We start from the raw sequence: 19,042 nt of genomic DNA on the forward strand, positions 1-19,042 counted from the left end.
CTCAGAGTGATTCATGAACACATTGATTTGTTTGGAAGTTGGTTACTAGACAGTACGCATCACCCACAGCTGAACATTTCTGTAAAAACCTGATGATCATGTGATCCATCCAGCATGATATGAAAATTAGTATTTTGAGTTACAATGGAAGCAAGAATATCAAAAGAGTCAAACATTTTCAGAAATTAGCTTATTTGATTAGTGATCTAGAAATAATGTGCATAATGAAATATTTCTCATTCATTTTATATCATAAAATTTCTTATTTTTTTCAAAATCTTAAAACTTTCTGTCTCCATATTCAGATTTTGAAAACATGCTTGCTGACAAGTGACTATACTCTACTCTAGACAACAATAGCATACTAGTGCTCTTTGTGTAGCGCCTGGCATGTAATGACACCCACCAGGTGTGTTGCGACATCACACTATAATGATTTTCAATGCTGTCGACACTAGTCTGACAGCCAGACTGACAGAGACTTTAAAACAGTAGCATTGTCTGTCCATCACAGCATTAAATGACATGTAGGACAAACCCCGCGGCGCCTAGCTGGTTTCGGTTTAATCACTCTTTGCGTAAAAGTGTTTGATTATACAGACTCAACATGGTGACTTTATCAATGCAACTTTGATCAGAAGAGGTTTGTTTGACTTCTCTGAGCTTTTGTTTTCTCTGAGACTGAAGATTGCCATGCCATTATATCTGGCTCTTGATAACCGTTCAGTATTCTGCGGTACAGAACGAATCAGTGCTTTCAAAAGCACCACAGAGTTTTTTTTATTTTTTTTGTTTATGTCTGTTTCTAAGAAACATTATGTTTCTGCATGACAGCTGTCACCCACATACACAAACACTTTACAGCCTCCACCTTCAGACAAAACACAACCAGGAGAAAGATCTGCTTGAATCTGTTCCTGGATCAGCAGGAACAGATGTAGTATTTGATTTTAAACAGATGAGTAGACTGTAGAATCAATTAACTCAATGTAAGTCCAATACACATTTTAAGTCAATATTACACACCACGGGTTTCCTATTTACCAGTACTTAATTAAGAATGGATTTTAATAATATGCAACACAAATATATACATATAAAATATATAAATAAATATATGAGTAATGTAAAAGTTAATGTTCCTACCGTGTATCCCCAAGCACTCACAGCTCTCCCCATAGAGAGAGTCGCCATCATCATGATGTTTCAGTCTTTATACTTTAGTAAATCTGTTCCTTTCTAGATAAATCTCTACAACCTACGTACTTAATCAACAAACTCCTCTGCTCCTGAAGTCAACCTCATTTAAACTGAAGACTCACTACACATGTGCCAGAGAGAGAACTGTTGCAAAAACCTCTGAAGGTAAATGGAGCCGCCCATCTAGAGGTGTGGCACACTCAGCCTTATATCCTATATAATCACTGGTTGAAATATACACTTGTACACTGAGCCTACAATGAATGAATGAATGAATATCTATCTATCTATCTATCTATCTATCTATCTATCTATCTATCTATCTATCTATCTATCTATCTATCTATCTATCTATCTATCTATCTATCTATCTATCTATCTATCTATCTATCTATCTATCTATCTATCTATCTATCATAATAATAATTTTGGACAATTTGGTGTTTGTACGAACCAAAGAAAGAAAAAATAACAATTTTTTAAACTGCTGTTTAAATAAAAACTTTAAAAGGGCTTGAAAACTCACCGTTGAATAGACAGAAGAGGTGCTGGACACTAGCGAGAGGGACGATCCATGAACTAAAGGGATAAACACACATTTATAGAAATTAAGACTTATCCTAGTATGAACAGTTGCAATTATACTGTGTTGTGGGGGTAACAAACTGTTGCCAGGCAACATAACAAAATCCCAGATCAAAAGTAAGTACATCCTTTATTACGCAGCAGAGAAAATGTTGACACTAAAAACAATACTTGATGGAAATTGTAGATTTTAAAGTACACGAGACAGATTACATCCAGCAATAATTATGAATGCTCATTTTTCAGATCTCCTAAATGCAATGTTACCCCCAGTTGACCTACACAGACAAACACGCAGACAAACACAATGTCTGACAACTAAAACCTCTAATTAAACTTTCACCTGCCCTGACAAGATGTGACTCATCAGGGGTAATAATAACATCTGTTAGAGATTGCAACGCTGATCGTGAATGCGAGTTCAGGGGTGTGACTTTTCTCAAACAAATCACAGACATCAGCCCAAACACAGTCCACCCACGGGCCGCTTGGCACTTCCTGATGATGCCATATCAGCCTTGAGGAAAAGCCAAACGGCTGGCTGGGCGTGATGTAGGTGGGGTTATAGATGTGAGAATGAAAGACCAGCGATGCTTATGAACTCGGCTGAGGACCACCCAGAAAACCAAAACATCCTCTGTGTGCTGAGAAAGTGGTGTGTGTGTGTGTGTGTGTGTGTGTGTGTGTGTGTGTGTGTGTGTGTGTGTGTGTGTGAGTGAGTGTGTGGACAGACAGACAGACAGACAGACAGACAGACAGACAGACAGACAGACAGACAGACAGACAGACAGACAGACAGACAGACAGACAGACAGACAGACAGACAGACAGACAGACAGATAGATAGATAGATAGATAGATAGATAGATAGATAGATAGATAGATAGATAGATAGATAGATAGATAGATAGATAGATAGATAGATAGATAGATAGATAATTACAATAACCATTGCCAGAGGCTGAGGATATGAAATATATCTTGTTTACTTCCTGTGTGTGGATCAGGTGCTTTCTTAAACCTGTTCCCATAACCCCTCAGGGACTTTTATAACACTCATGTTTCAGAGTCACAGAGTTCAGTCTCATGTTAGTGGCACACATACCGGATCATATTTTGATTGTGAACAGAATGTACATGGCTTTAAACCTGTATCTTGTTTCAGAAGTGACACAAAAGGCACAGTTGGGTAATACCGGCTAACTGTGCTGTGAGTGCCACCTTTACACTTTTCTTCAGGGGCCAGTTTATGACCTAACTGTCTGTGTCAATCATCTTTCTGTTCTTACAGAAAAGGCTCACAACAGGTAAATGGGTGAACGGGTGGTTCAGGCTGAGCGGAAAGAGTAAAAAAAAGAGACTTAAAATGTAACAAAGCTTTATGTACACAATGATTATTCAAAAAGACTCAATGTCTGTTACTGCAAGCAGTCGTGGAGAAGAGAACAGAGACTGCTGGTTTAGTTTAATGGGTGAATAGACTGAGGATAGACATATGAGCTTATACTGGATTCAGATGTCTGAGTTGTATTTCAGCATGGCGTTCAAGCTGACAAGCTGTTGCAGATATTTACCTTATTCTTAAGCCAACCTTCTATCATCTATGAACAACAGTGAATGAGCTGTCAACATTTTTAAGTATTAGGGTGCATAGTTGTCTCTGCCTCAGAGATCACACCCGCAGACCATTGGCTAAACATGTGATGCATATGGCACACTTAACTGGAAACACTTCAGGAGTCTCGAAGCTGTCATTTGATTGATTGAATTCTACAGGGTTTCTGGGAGATGTGTGATGTTCTTTAATGGACTGCCTGGAAACTGTGACGCCAAACCCCTCGGCGAAGAAGAAAGCCTTCGCGTTTACAACTGTGACAATGAGCGCTTATCAGGATCAACTAAATGTTGGATTTTCAAAAGTATGTGATTTTTGCGGCTCTATTGTTGCAGTAAACTTGCACAATGTTCTTGAATGAATAATTTATTAGATGCTCACCACGCTGTTATTGTAGGGATATCAACGTCATATTTTCACGCCCCTAAACATGACGTGGAACAAAATTAACTGTGATTGGTTGCTTTACATGTCAGTGACAGTCCTCTTGGGCGGTCCTTAGCCAATAAAAGCTCCGATGGAGTCCAGGCCTTCTGTTGTCTGAAGGTCTGCTTACGTGAAACTAGATGCATAGACTACCAAATGGCCACAACATCATGTTGCCTTCTAAGATACTTTGTTTTGGTCAAATTATAAGGCATTCGATTTATCATTTGTGGATACGATAATCTAAGATTGCACTGCAATGTAAAAACTAAATCAAATGGTTCACTACTGAAAAGTGTTGAAGAGTATGAATGTATTTAAGATTTCCAAAGTAGTGAAGAACATAGATTAATCCCCTGTATTCATTCATTTTTCTCACCTTCCTCAAACCCGTCCCTGAAGGATCCCGACCGGCTCATGGTGCGGGTCTTCTCGTCCAGCGACATGCAGGAGTTGCGCAGACGGGAATCACCGTGGCTGTCCAGCTGGTTGTCCTGATTGGTCAGGCTGTTGTTGCGCAGGCTGGCCAGGTTAATCTGAGCACCTGTTGTGGGGCTTCCTGTAACCAACATACAATGACACTTATTCATGTAAGACAAGACAAATAATAGACAGTAGAAAAAACCCTAATTGTTATTTAAAGAAAAGAATAACCCTAGGTAAAGTCTACTTTTGTATCATTTCTGGTATACTGGCATGCATATATACAGTGCATTTCAGAAACATTAAGTCAAATAATCTTGACAGACTACAGACAGAAAATGTTACATCAAGTATTGTATATGCTTTTTACCAAGTTGAGCAAAGTTAAATCGTGTTCCAGAGGGTGACGTCAAGCTGGAACCGGTGGAGAAGGGAGAGTTACTGGCTGAGTCCTGCACTCCACCAGCCGAATGTGAGCGCAGCCAATCACGCGCTTCTTCCTGACGCAGCTGTGGTGAAGGGGCGTACCTGCGACAAGAGCATCATCCAATCAGACACTGACTTTCAAATGTCACTATTACAAATACTGTGATCTGAAACCTGACCAATGCAAGAGGAAACAAAGACACTTTATTATATATAAGGTCGTTTTATGTTTCTAATGATAAAGTATTGTATTTTAAATCTTATGCCATAATACACTATTGTTCAAAAGTTTGTATAAAAGAAATTAATACTTGTATATATTCAGCAAGGATCCATTAAATTGATCAAAAGTGACAGTAAAGACATTTCTAATGTCTTTCTATTTCAAATAAATGCTGTTCTTTAGAGTTTTATTGAATCATTTTGAGAATCCTGAAAAAAATAAATCAAGGTCTCCACAAAAAATATTAAGCAGCACAACTGTTTTCAATTGATAATAATACAAAATGTTTCTTGAGCAGCAAATCGGCATATTAGAATGATTTCATGTGACACTGAAGACTGAAAATTCAGCTTTACCTTACAGGAATATATTACATCTTAAAATATATTAAAATAGGAAACAGCTTTTAAAATTTTAAAATTGTATTAATATATCTTAAAATATATCTATTTTAAATTATTTCTTATTAAAAAAAAATGCAAGCTCGGTGAGCATAAAAGAAAAAAAAAAATTACAGACCCCAAACTTTTGAACGGTAGTGTATATGAAAATATATTTATATTTTACATCTTAGGATATCTGTTATTATGTGTAATATATGCTTCTGGGCTACATGCTGTAGACAAATAAAGTAATAAAACTGCAGAAAGAAAAACTGACATTTCCAAAAAAAACAACAACAAAAAAAGCGGGTAATTCACATACAGTACTCCATAATGTGATACGATACAAAAATTGACAAGTGCCATGCGCTCACATCAAAACAGCAACAGAAAACAGTGCTCAAAAATAAAACTGTGGCCACACTGCATATTAAAACATGGAAGCATGTGCGAGAGATAGAGAACAGAAAGAGGGAAAATATGAGTGTCATTGCAGTGAGCAGGATCTGCATATTCCCAGAATGCACCTGTACTTGAGTCCCCTCTTGGGAAGCGTGCTTCTATCACTGCAGGAATCGCTGAGAGACGGATAAAATGAAACAGCGAAGGGGGAGAGGAACTTACTCAATCATGAGGGCTGGTTTTCCAGACAGATAATAATGCTTAATTCAATTATAATTGCACTATTAAAGGCTATTATCCTTTGATCTGTCCTTTGATTCATCTAGAACTCATAAGAGTCAATATAAAAACTGATCTTGACTGTGCTGTCACATTCATCATTAAGGCAAACAAACTGTATTTTTAATGAAAGCTGTGGCTTTGATTGCGCAAAGTTATAGATCTCACCACTAGGTGTGGCTAGAGTAACAACTGCCGGCAGTTGACAAAAAGTTAAAGGGTTAGTTCAAAAATATCCATATTTAAAACTTAATAAATTCAAATAACTAGCTTCCGGAAACACCCGTACGCATACTGCTCAAGTCGACTTGCACCAAATGAGCAACTCACTGATGCGATGTATGACGCAGGATATAGGAGTAGCTTTTTATTTTGCTCTCTCCTTTGCACCTCCGTGTTCATCATTACATCACTGCGTTTGGGTCAAAGGTTGCTTTTCTGCTGCAAACTTGCTCATTCTGCATATGGTCGTCCACTGGAAGTTGGTTATTTGAATTTATAAAGTTTTAAATTTGGATATTTTTCTAACAAAAATGCATCGCTTCACTTCAAAAAGCCTTTATATAGATTACTTTGATTGTGAATGGATGGATTTTTTGTTCATTCACTACCATTATAAACCTTGGAGGACTAAGGCTATTTTTAAATACATCTCCGGTTGTGTTTGTCTGAAAGAAGATAGTCATATACACCTAGGATGGCTTGAGGGTGAGTAAATCATGGGATAATTTTCATTTTTGGGTGAACTAACCCTTTAAGGCTGTGCTTATATGTAGGGTAGGCAATGTTTTTCATTAACAATTTTTGTTATACTGGTTGAAACTCTCTCAATAATTGAAGTGGTCTAAATATTAAAACATGTACATATATCTTCAGATGGACTAAAAGATACAAAATTTAGATTTCTGATGAGTCTTTAAAACTACTGTATAAAATTACGCAAACACAAAGACAAAGCCATATAAGTATTAAAAAGCAGCAGAAGCGGACCCAGAAGCTATCGGACATTTTACCTGTCTTGCTTCCTTGGCAATGTGTTACGGCTGAATTTAGGACTCGCAGAGGGAGAGGAGAGGGGACTTGGGAAATGAAGAGTGTAGAGGAGAGGGGTTGATAGAAAAAGAGATCATCGGAGAAGAGATGAATACAGAATTAGAGACAACCAAAGAGGCTTCCACACTGCAGTATCACATTCTTCTAACTTTAAAAAAGTAGGTTTTTCTGAGCACTGTGATAGAACGATGCTTGTATAATTTAAATTTGTAAACCTAAAGTTCATCCATCAAACTACAACTAACAGTATGAACTGAATCGAAATCTGAATTGAAATCAGAATTCTGATTTAGATTTGAATTCAGAATCTTTTTCTTGTAGATGATGCACACACTGCAGTTGTCACACCTCTTTTTCTATATTTATCATTATGTCAATCATATAAAATTTCATGACCTACTCCTCTATTATTGACATACTGGAAATTTAGGGGATTCACAGCATTTAAATGCGATTGTCACACCCAAAACTTTGCAGTGTGTATGTGGATAATCAGAATAGAAAAATAAATTATAACCAGAACTAAATTATATTTACAACAATTATATATTTTATAGTATAACTGAAGAACTCTTTTCCAAAACGCGATAAATGTAAAAAAAAAAAAGAAAAAAAGAGTTTGTCATGCCATTTTGCTGTGTACTGAACCTATTCTCTGCTCCATCAATGTTTCATGCCAAATCGCTATATTTCCTTGTTTAAAATGTACAAATGCAAGATGCAGCTTCTTTCCAAACTGTTATAATCACCGAACCTGTTTTTAGCCTAAATGCGATATGTCCTCTCGACCAATCAGAATTCAGTAAGCGTTCTGCAATCTAACATGGCGTTTCTTTGAAGCGAGTTTTGTTTGTGCTCGGTCTGAGTGCTTTAAACTCTATTAACACTTTTGATGGCCTGGATGAGCCAGTGAGACCTACACCTGGGGGCCAGAGTCCCGAGATAGGGTCGTTTGAATATAAGGGTGTCTCGGCTCGCCTCGCCTCATATGTGTGTGTGTATGTGTGTGTGCAAGTGTGTGACATCGTATCAGGCGATCAACCTGTTCAGGAAACTATTTAAAACATATAGTCACCCGATCAATACTATGATTCTAGATGTTTTTATATAAAAAGGCTAAAAAAAGGATGGATTTGTAGCGTTTTGAAACAAACAACAAAAAAACCCTTTGAATTTATAATCAACAAAATTGTTGTTTCATTTAACAATCATTGTTTAACATGTTCAGACTAAGCAAATAGACCATTTTAACAGGATAAATTGAATATTAACAAAATGTATAGGTCTAGGTAAACAAATGTCATTTTCATGAAAACTATTAAAATGGATTTATAGCGTTTTGGAAAAGAGCTTCTCAATTATAGTACAACAATCAAATAACTTAGTATGAACATAATCTGAATTGAAATACATTGTCTGGTTTGCAATCTGATTTCAAATCTAACTTTTCCAGGTTAAAAAAAAAAAAAAAAAAACTTATAAACTTATCACACTTATAAACTACCTCATATATCCAGGTGGAACCACAGATCTATGTGATGTTTCAACAAACTGAATAGGAAATGTGAACTGAATAGGAATCTGAATCTGAATCAAAATTTTAATTTGGATTTGCATTCCGATTTAGAATTCTGATTCTCAAAGACCACATACACACTGCATCTTCTATTGCCATCACTTGCCAGTGTGAGTTTAGGAGTGACTCTTGGATTCCGTACACACAGGAAATAATAATTTAGAAGATTCATTCCCACATTTAATTGTGGTTACCCCCTAAAACTTTGCACTGCAAATGTGATTTAAAAATCAGATTTAAAAACTGATTCCAATTCAGAATCAAATCTAATTCAGATTAGAACTATAAATTCTGAATTATAAATCACAATATTTCAATATTCCAGACAAGTATTCGAGATAAAAAAAGCAATATAAAGACTCTACTAGCTTTTTCCTACTCTCTTCTAGACTCACCTCTCTGACATGCCCGTCTTGGCACTACCCGTTCTCATCAGTGCCGGGTGAACATCATCACGGTGATGCCCACTGCCTACAGACATGTCAATGGACTCGCTGCTGGTGTGCATGCTGCTCACGGAGGGGTACCCGAGAGCCGAAGAGCTGCTTATGGTGGTTCCCCAGGTCCCTGTGCCCGTAGAGTACACCGAACCAGGGCTCGAAGCTTGTTCGCTGCCACCTATGCTGGCACCGCGACCCCCGTACAGGGGACTACTGCCGCCGCTACCTGGTATTGTGGAGGGGGAGTCCAAGGGCCCACTGGAGGACTGGGTGTGCCCAAGGGTAGCGTGGGGGTTGGAGATGACAACAGAGTTTTTCATGCTCTCTGCAGTGGTGACTGGGGCTTGCTTGGTAGCCTTACCTCCAAAAAGTCTGAGAGAAACAGAGAATATATTACAAATACAATGATATTAATAAAATACTTTTTTTAACATACATTTTGAATGGTGTTGTGTATCAGAGTCTAATTGTCTGGTCTCTAGATAAATTGGTCTTTCTTTCAATGTAAGTCTATGGGTTTTTTTCCCCCCATTTATCATCCATAAAAGTCTTATCAAATCCATAACACAAACATGCAGGAGTAAAACGCTGAAGTATGAGCAATATGCAAGTTTAATAAGTATAAGTGATGCTTGCTAAGCTATATTTCTCTTTATGTCCTTTTCAACCCATTAAGGTAAAGAGAAAAAAAGCATGGTCCTATCCTTAAAAATAAAGGGAAAAGATTAAAAGCAATAATTGATGCTGCTCATCAATAACATGAGCTGCGAAAAAACATGAGCCACCCTGGACAGTTGTGATTCACGACCCTCATAAAGCAGGTTAAGTAAACAGCTTTAGAAAGACCCTAATCATGGAGCTGGAGGAGGTTACAAAAAGTCATTCCTTCTTTCACATGTTTGGCTATGTAAGTGGGGCCTGAGAAGATGAATAGAGCCACTAATTGAGGAAGCGTCAATGAAAACTCTGATTTATAAGAGTTGAATTGTGTGTGGTACGCTGAACCATGGCCCCCCTCCCTTTATGTACCTTCGCAATGTTGGGGATGAGACCTCGCTGTACTTGTTCCCCTGTCTCGCTGTCTGTGGAATAGTTGCCGCCCCTCCTCCCGAAACAATCGGACTAGTTCTTAGGTTGTCCATCTCCGAGGTCACGCCCTTCTCTTTGTCCGTCTGATTGGCTTGGATTACGTGCCCATTGGTTTTAGCAGCAGAATCTCTCGGCTTATTGGCCGTGATGGCAGTAAGGATGGGTGTTCGGGCACTCAGGCTTGCCTCAATGCTGCTTGTGGACGATCGGTTTCCATTGCGGGCCGCGGCTCCAGAGCGGGAGGGTCGAGGTAGACTACGGTACTGCAGTGTCGAACGAGCACTGGGGGACAGGTAGCCGTCCTCCTGAGGGGGCAATAAACCATCCATGGCCCCTTTTAATGACCCCCTCCCACCGACCAGAAGGGCGGAGGACTTTGGTATCTTGCCCAGGGTGGCGGAGCCGCTGGTAATAGTGGCGCCGCTCGCTGTCACCAGAGTGATGCTGGAGGTGGTCACCACAGTGGCTGGGCCGTGGACGCCATTAGGCTTCTTGAAACCGAATGTGCTTGTGGGAACTCGACCTGCTGGGGTTTTCTTGGCTTCGTCTCCGCTGCTTCGACCGGCATCAGAGGAAGAATGCTGGGTGATGTTGGAACTGGGAGACATACGGCCTTTTTCAGAGACCTTAGCGTCATCCGTTTTACCTATTGGACAAAAGAACGCTACAGCTGGAAGAGTTGATAATGCATAAAACTTGCAGATAGTGTCAACACTGTGTGTGGGATTTCAATGTGTATTAAATGAAATTAGGGCTGCATGATTTGGGGGAAATCGAATGTGTTTTAAAATGCAAAGGGTTTGCTGTGCTTGTTTGTAGGGCTGCACAATTTGGCCAAATATTTTTTGATTATATACCAATATGACTATATAATAATAATAATAATAATAATAATAAATAAAAATATTAAACAAAATAAGAAATATTACTATTGTAATATTTCACTTTAAATTAAAAAATAAAATATAAATAAAATGCAAATAAACTGATACAAATAGCTGATAAAAAATAAATAAAAAAGCTCCAGGTTTATACTATACTCCAGGTATATACTATACATTATACTATTATATGACTAAATAATAATGGTAATAATAATAATTATTAATTTCTATTATGATTTGTATTATTACTAAATAAAAATATTAAACAAAATATGAAAATTTGGTATTGTTAATAATATTTCAATATTTATTGTTATTTATATTTCACTGCAAATGAAAAAAAAACTTAGAAAAAGAAAAAATATTTATTGAACAACTGTAATAAAATAATTATAATATCTAATTTTCACAAGTTAAACCCTCATACTTTTATTTTGGTGGAAAACCACAGCTTCTCATTTGTTGTCAACAGCTGGTTTATAAACGCTTCTCATTACAAGTTTGGTGCATGCTGTGTTCCTAAATGCATGTTACAAGCAATTCAAACTAAGAGAAGATGAATGGATGGACTTCATGCGGAGCATTTATTGTGTACCGAGACACTGAAAAGTCTGAATCATGAGCTGCTCATGTAAAAAACAAGAAACACACACACACACACACACAAAGTGCCGCAATTCACTCTAAAACACGCAGTGCGTATATTTGTTTGATTAAATCATATTAAGTGTACTTCTATTCTGACTAATCGTACAGCTGCAAATAAAACTTCTGAATTCTAAGCTCTAGAAAAGAGAACACCTACCTGTCCCTTGTGTCTTAATCACGCCAGTTCCCGTGGTTACGGTTGTACTTTTCGTCCGTGGTGCGGTCACGCCCACCTGCGCGCTCATGCCCCTCCTCCAAGAGCCAGTCTGAGTGATAGGTGCGGTTTTCCGTCCAGAGCTGCTCTTATCAGACTCCTCCGATACATCTGAAGGGTTCCTCCGCCACTTCAGACCAGCATCCATTTTGATGCCACAATCCAAACCCCCATCTGACTTCTTGACCTCATCACTAGACCAAGCAGTGTTGCGTTCGGCTGCTGAATGCTTCTCTGCATCTGTCTGAGGCTACAGAAAACAATACCCAATTCAACTATTATGAATATATCAATATTAGAAAGTACTCACATTTTATATGCTCCAAATTTCAGAATTGAGTTATCAGTTATCAATATATTACCTGTATAATTCTACATCACAATTTATTACAATGTTAACAATAAACAACAAATGGGTTACAACTTCCACACAGCAAAGGGAAGTAGATTTGGTGGTTTTAGAGTTTGCAGGTTTTCATTCCACCCACACTTACCAAACTTAGCATTTCAATATAATGAGAAATTATAGTCTTGAATCCAAATGTATTTGCTCTTAACTGCTTATTTGTTCCACTGCTTTATTAAGATGTGGCATGTCAATTGCTTTGGCTTAAATATTGACACAAGTTTCTGTGGAATCAGCAGCACCAATTTAGCACTTTATGAGGGTCTTAAGCAGGGGAATGTGAGAGTTGGGTTCAAGTAAACAGAAAGAGAAGGGGGTTTCACAAGAAAAAAGAAAGGGGGTTGACCGACAGAGCACAGAAAAACAACCTCTTTGTGTTTAAGATGTAGTTGGATCACAAATAAATTCTGTTACATAGAGGGGATAAAAAAAAAAAAAAGAAAAAGAAATTAAACTACAGTTCAAAAGTTTAGGGTTGGTAAGATACTTTAATGTTTTTGAACATGAAGTCTATTATTCTCACCAATTAAGGCTGCATTTATTTGGTCAAAATACAGTAAAAAAGTAATACTGTGAAATATTATTGCAATCCTTTCTATTTTCATTTATTTAAATTGTTCTCTCTTAGACTTGATGTTTCTAGTTTCAACTGGGATCAGAGAGTTTATGCTTTTGACATCAATGTACAGCTGCATCTCTAACAAAGCCATTTCTGTAAGATTTTTATAGCAGAATAATTAGTTTAGGATGCTTATGAGATACAACTTACACATAGATGCATGCATATGTGATATTAGTATTCATAGATAAATGTGCGCGGCTCATACCTGTCCGTTCAGGGCCTTTCGGGACGCGGCGGGGGTGTTGGCATAAGAGCTTATGGAGGAGCTGGTGTTGATGTCATCAGTATCAATAGCGTCACTGATCCCACTGCTGACTGAACTGCTGTCATCCCAACTGAAAGAGAGATTTAAAAAAAAAAAAGTGTTTAGACATTCTCTGAGCCTTTTTTTCCAGATCTATGAATGCTACGGAACTTGTTAGTAAGTTCTGTTCATCAGCAGAAATATTATATAGAAACACTTTTTTGGACTGAGGAAAAAAACCCCAACAAAAAACAGCATTAGCAGTGTTTTTCTAACCACATCAGAGCTATATGAAGTCCACACTATATGATAGGCATTTAATACTGCACATGAGTCTACATTTTTGGATCTGATGAAGGTCATAGCGGCTAACCAGAGTAACCGATCGCTGTGTTTAACACCATCCCTCGCTCTTGGGTGGCCATCATCATTCAGATCGTACTATGACAACAAAAGAAAACACAAACAATCACACACTAGCTCAAACACACAGGTCACAAGGGTACAGGTGACCTTTAACCCCTATCTGTCACAAACAGAAAAGAGAGAAGGCATGTGAGAATGGTGGAAATTTATCCATCATCCATCCATCCATCCATCTATCATGCGTGCAACATCCATCCTTCCTTCCTTCCTTCCATCCATCCATCCATCATGAGAGTGAAACAACATACTTTCTTTTGTTTTCCTTTTCTCGTTCTTTGCTGTATAGATGCATGTTGACACCTCAGCCTCAAAGTTCAGTATAAATGCTTTTATCATGTAATCTTTCTCTTTGACATGACTGCAGACACATATAAAGAGTAGAAGACAGAAATGTGAAATCTCAAAACATGGCACTGATGTCTCCACAGATCCCATATAGACTGGCTTTTATCGATAGAAATCCATTAAACCAAAATCTGCCTTGAGTAAGTCTTAACAGATGCCCACACAGCCTCCTATAAACCTGAAAGGACTTGATTCAGAAGCTCAAAACACAAATCTAGAACTCATTTTGCTCTGCAAAGAGGATTTGTAAATCAGGCATTAAAGAACACACACTGTTTTTCCTGAAATCTCACACATAGTACACACATAACACACTCTACCTGACTCGATGTCCATGACTGCCAGTAGCCTGGGAGGGAATGAGGAGATTGATTTCGGGGAAAAGATGCCTCATGATCTTAAATGTTCAAAAAGCAAACTAATAAAAAAAAAGTTTCTTCTTGTTGTATGTATTCCTCACTCCTTTCTTAACTTGCACGACAATCCATGTATTGCCTGAAACCTCTGCCTCCTGTCACTCTCTCTCGGTCTGTTTCTCTCTGGTAATCTGATCCTTGAGAGGGACGTTTTAACCCTGCAGATTGCTGGATTCGCCATAGATCAGGAACCCAGAGAAACGCTCGCTCACAATCACACACATCGACACACAGACAAATAGAGCGTGAGAAGGACAAAGAAACAGTGATAATGGAGGTCAAAAAGACAAAAAACAGCACACATTTACACAAACACACACTCCCTCTTTCACACACACATGCACATGCAGGAACCACCCTACAGGGTCTAGGATGCTAATTAGAGATCAGCGTTTTGAGTGTAGCTTGAATGAGGGCTTCTCTCTGGCTCACTACCCTGCCATTACTGTCTCCAGAAGCACAGCAGGCTAACCAGCAGACCTGCTTTAAACAGCACCTCCGCAACGGCCCACCACAGCCTGCGTTTCCCCTGAGAACCCAATCCTCCGCTAAAACGTGCAGAGGTGACGTCAGTTAGTTTGGCACACACACACACACACACACACATGAATCTATCATTTAAACAGACTTTATGGTTATCAAAGAAACTGTATAACTCAGCTTAGAATCACAACAGCCATCATTCACACAGTGTATCCACTATTCTTTGCATGTTTGTTTACTAAATAATTGTGCTAATATGGTTTCAGCTATCAATATGAGTGTAAACACTTTTTTTACCATATTTAAATTCATTCTGCAGAAAACCACAGATTTCCCCAAAAAAACGTGTAGAAAATTGTCTGGGTCTATTTATTACCCAAAATGCCCTTTGAGCGCAGCAGTTTTTAGAACAAGGGTTTTCAAACTTTTGATGCTACAGACCCCCAAATACAATGATCCCCCTGTCCCAAAATATAATGGCAGCTGTACATTTTCATGAATAAACACCCATCCAGACAGGGGAAAAAAAAAAAGTTATATAGTATATATATATATATATATATATATATATATATATATATATATATATATATATATATATATATATATATATATATACACACACACACACACACACATATATATATGTGTGTGTGTGGATACAGAGATATTTCAAACATTTTCTCCTTGATTTTTTTCAAAGAACTCAAATGGTCTGAAAATAAATAAATAAATAACAAACAAAACAAACAATAGCATTTAACTAGCATTAAAACAATTAAATAAAAAGATAAGCAATATAGATATTTACTTCAAGATATGTTTATAATCTGTGCTTGCTTAAAAAGTGGTGCTAAATCTCTACCAAAATATACATTAAGATGATGATTATATTGCATTTAACCACTTCTCAAACCCCTTCACACAATCTGGTACCAATTCAATAAACCTTAGCGCAGGGAAGGAGGTAGTCAGGGTTAAACCAGGCAAGTGTGTGTGTATGTGGGGTGGAGTAGGTTAACTGGCAGGCTTTTAAGAAGACCGTTATGTCCCAAACTTTTTGGGGCATTCCAGACCTTTCCATGCTCAGCTCTGCGGTAAGAGAATGACAAAGCTCTCTCTGGCCACAAAACAATGAGAGGTCAACAGGCTTTTTATTCTTTCGTCTGTGGTTATCGTTTTTCCCCCTTCTAACATGCACTATTTCACCAATTTGCTTCATAAATAAAAGGTCTCTTTTGCCATCAGACTTGGGTTTAGAGTTGGTCCAAATCATTTGAACAAATCTGTTCAATGAAATGGTTCAATTGAACTGATTCGCTGATTCGTTTAAATATTCACTTCAAAATGTTTCCAGAAATGTAATGCCTGCTTTTTTGTATATTTCAACAAATATTTGCTATGTTTTTGAGGTGTTCCACGTGGCTTGTTCATTAGCAATCCATTTGAGAGCTCCATGTGAGGGGCAGATTGGAATCTTCCTCTCAAATGTCATTCATGCTCTCCTACACGAAAAAATGGCACCTCTAGACTTGTGCCAGGTTTGTAATGCATTACAAGTAATGTAAGTTACGTAATCAGATCATTTTTTTCCAAGTAACTAGTAAAGTAACGCATTACTTTTAACCCTTAAATGCATACCTCGGGTCTTATGTGACCCGGGACGTCATTCACTACCCTCCTCCTCATTCATTTTTTAAAGTTAGACATCAACCTTCTTGGTATTCCTCAATCAATTTATTATAAAGAATATAACAAGAAAAAAATCATAAAATTATAAAAGAAAGCCTGTTTTTGTATTCATATTTTGTAAAAATTGTCTTGGGTCGCTAACGACCCGAGGTGTGTATGAGTGTACGTATATTTTTTCTGCACAACAATAATTGAATCTTAGATGACAGAATAAGTGCAATTCAACTTTATTCCACAAGGTGGCAATGTCTGATACACAATGCTGAAGTGACGACTCTTTCAGACAGAAAACGAAATAATAAGAAAAACATAAAATGGCTCAGCGTTTTACTGCAGATGTACTGAATGCAATCAAATATGACTGTAACTGTTACTGGATGGACCTGGTGAAGCTGTTAGCGATCAAAATATTGATTTTGAAGATGTTGAAAATGATATAGTTTTGAGAATACATTTGAGATCGCGAATGGGCTTATATTCGTGACCACAAACATAAAAATAGCCTATTATTTGCTGAATTTTACTGGGAAATGAGCTCTGACGAGGACAGTGATGATGGCATAAAATATCTGCTCAAACCGAGCCCTTTCAAGCTCCAAAAGGTAACAAAATATGATTTATTTTATTGTTCTGTAATTGTTACTCTAATATCAGAGGAGTTTTATATTATCACGACAGGTAGAGATTCTTCCATGTTAGATATTGATCCGGGTCGATAAAGACCCGAATATGTAAGAATGATTGGCGAAACAGTCATGCATTTAAGGGTTAAATTTACAACAAAAAAAATCTGAGTGACTTTCAAATAAGTATTGCAAGGTATGTACAAGCTATGGAAGACTTCAAATATAGGCTGTGGAATATATTTTTGGTGTTTTTCCATTGAATTTCACTGCATGGAAAAGAGCGACTAGGACCATAGTCTAGGAGACCATACAAGTAATGAATAAATGTATTTGAATGTAAAATATTTAAATGTAATGACTGAACTATTACTTCAGTGTGTATTGTGTATTCTATAAAATAAATAAATAAATAAATAAATAATAAAAAAAATATATATATATATCCCAAAAAAGTTATTTGAAAGATTGAATTTTGACCATGTAAAGATCCAGTTCAAAAAATGATTCATTTTTAGAACAATTCAGTTTTTAATGATTTGATGATTCTCTTTCTCTAGCTCAAACCACTTCAAGTCCAGCACCTACACAAACACATATGTATTGAATTTAGCACTCGCATTACCCCACCACACATATATACACACGCATACACAAGCAGTCACACAGTCTCTCATCTGCCCGACTCTCCTTAGCAACAGAGCTTCCATCATGGCCTGAAAGAATCATGTGTATTTCTGTATGTGAGATGTTTAGCGTTTCTCTGTATCTTGTCATGAGGTCTGCCTGCTTTGAATGCTTAAACATGATCATCATGTTGATCCAGTTACCTGTAATGTGTGTGTGTAATCACACTTAAAATGTGCAGACTAATGCATATAAACACAGCAACACACACACACACACACATGAAAGACTACTGCGTTGAGGATCCCCATAAGAGGAGTTTATGTTACAGCGTATCAATTTACACTGAGAAGAACAGAGAGGCCGATCCATCTGTTGAATGTATCTCATACAATCTCTCTATCAGCATATAAGTAGAAGTACATCTCTGTACATTACTATGTTCTATTTCCTCTTAATATTTCTAAAAATAACCGATAATATGCAAATAATCCCTGATATATTCAGTTTGAATAATACATAAAAGTCTAAATCACTTTCACTTCGCTGCTCTGCTTTCTAAACGCTGCAAAAAGCTCCTACCCAGGTGTCTTACAGTTGCACAGGTGTGCTGCAGACAGATCAGACTGATAGTTGGAGGGAAGAGAGTCTGTCCAAACAAAGGGAAAGAAGGATCGTACAACAACACACAAGACATTCACATACACACAAATCAGTGATCCACTGCACCAAGAAAATGTAAGCCGCCTCCGTCTCTCTCTCTTTTTTCTACACTTCAATCTTCTCACAGTCTGAGAAGGGTACACTACAGTTTAGACCCAGCAGAGGGTTTTTTGGCTGGTCTCTGTCAGTTGAATGCATGTCCAGAGGTCAGAACAGGGTCATCTGGAGTGCTCTGACCTTCAGCCTCTTCCACTCAAACATGTGTCAGAGTAGCAGGGCTCTCTCATGCTATCTCTCTCCTTTTATCTACACTCCTGCCAGAAGAAGTGTTATTTAAAGCAGGAGACCCCAGGGACTTGTTAAATGTTTTCCCCTCATTAGTAAACTACAAACTGATTCAGAGAATGATTCATAGTTAATTACAGTATATGAGCTGAGCTGTAAATAATATCATCTCATTGCGAGGAGTATCATGTGGTATGTGTGTCTCCTCCAAGAATGCAACAAAACAAGGAGAGAGAAATGACTCGTTTGATTAACTGATGGCAATACTTATTATTTCAATATGGGGCCATATATTGGAAAACAGGACTTTTTCTCACACCAGGTGTACCAATGTATCACTATGC

At 37.6% G+C, this 19,042-nt stretch overlaps 1 protein-coding gene across 12 annotated transcripts in view; it reads right to left on the reverse strand.

Moving 5' to 3' along the window:
- The window catches only part of nav2a (neuron navigator 2a), a 180,218-nt gene that overhangs the window by 17,035 nt on the left and 144,141 nt on the right, over positions 1-19,042 (reverse strand). For 7 of the 12 annotated variants that reach the window (XM_067399762.1, XM_067399753.1, XM_067399759.1 and 4 more), the window contains 9 exons: positions 13,100-13,229; positions 11,810-12,116; positions 10,061-10,766; positions 8,987-9,403; positions 6,976-7,041; positions 5,809-5,859; positions 4,620-4,777; positions 4,206-4,385; positions 1,727-1,779 (listed from right to left, as the gene is read on the reverse strand). In XM_067399762.1, the coding sequence (XP_067255863.1) occupies positions 1,727-1,779; positions 4,206-4,385; positions 4,620-4,777; positions 5,809-5,859; positions 6,976-7,041; positions 8,987-9,403; positions 10,061-10,766; positions 11,810-12,116; positions 13,100-13,229 (2,068 nt within the window). Of the gene's footprint in view, positions 1-1,726; positions 1,780-4,205; positions 4,386-4,619; positions 4,778-5,808; positions 5,860-6,975; positions 7,042-8,986; positions 9,404-10,060; positions 10,767-11,809; positions 12,117-13,099; positions 13,230-14,229; positions 15,262-19,042 lie in introns of those variants that run through there. The other 5 variants (XM_067399755.1, XM_067399758.1, XM_067399760.1 and 2 more) reach the window with 3 other exon arrangements.

This window comes from Chanodichthys erythropterus, chromosome 11 (assembly GCF_024489055.1).
Source record: "Chanodichthys erythropterus isolate Z2021 chromosome 11, ASM2448905v1, whole genome shotgun sequence".
NCBI classification, from domain to species: Eukaryota; Metazoa; Chordata; class Actinopteri; order Cypriniformes; family Xenocyprididae; genus Chanodichthys; species Chanodichthys erythropterus.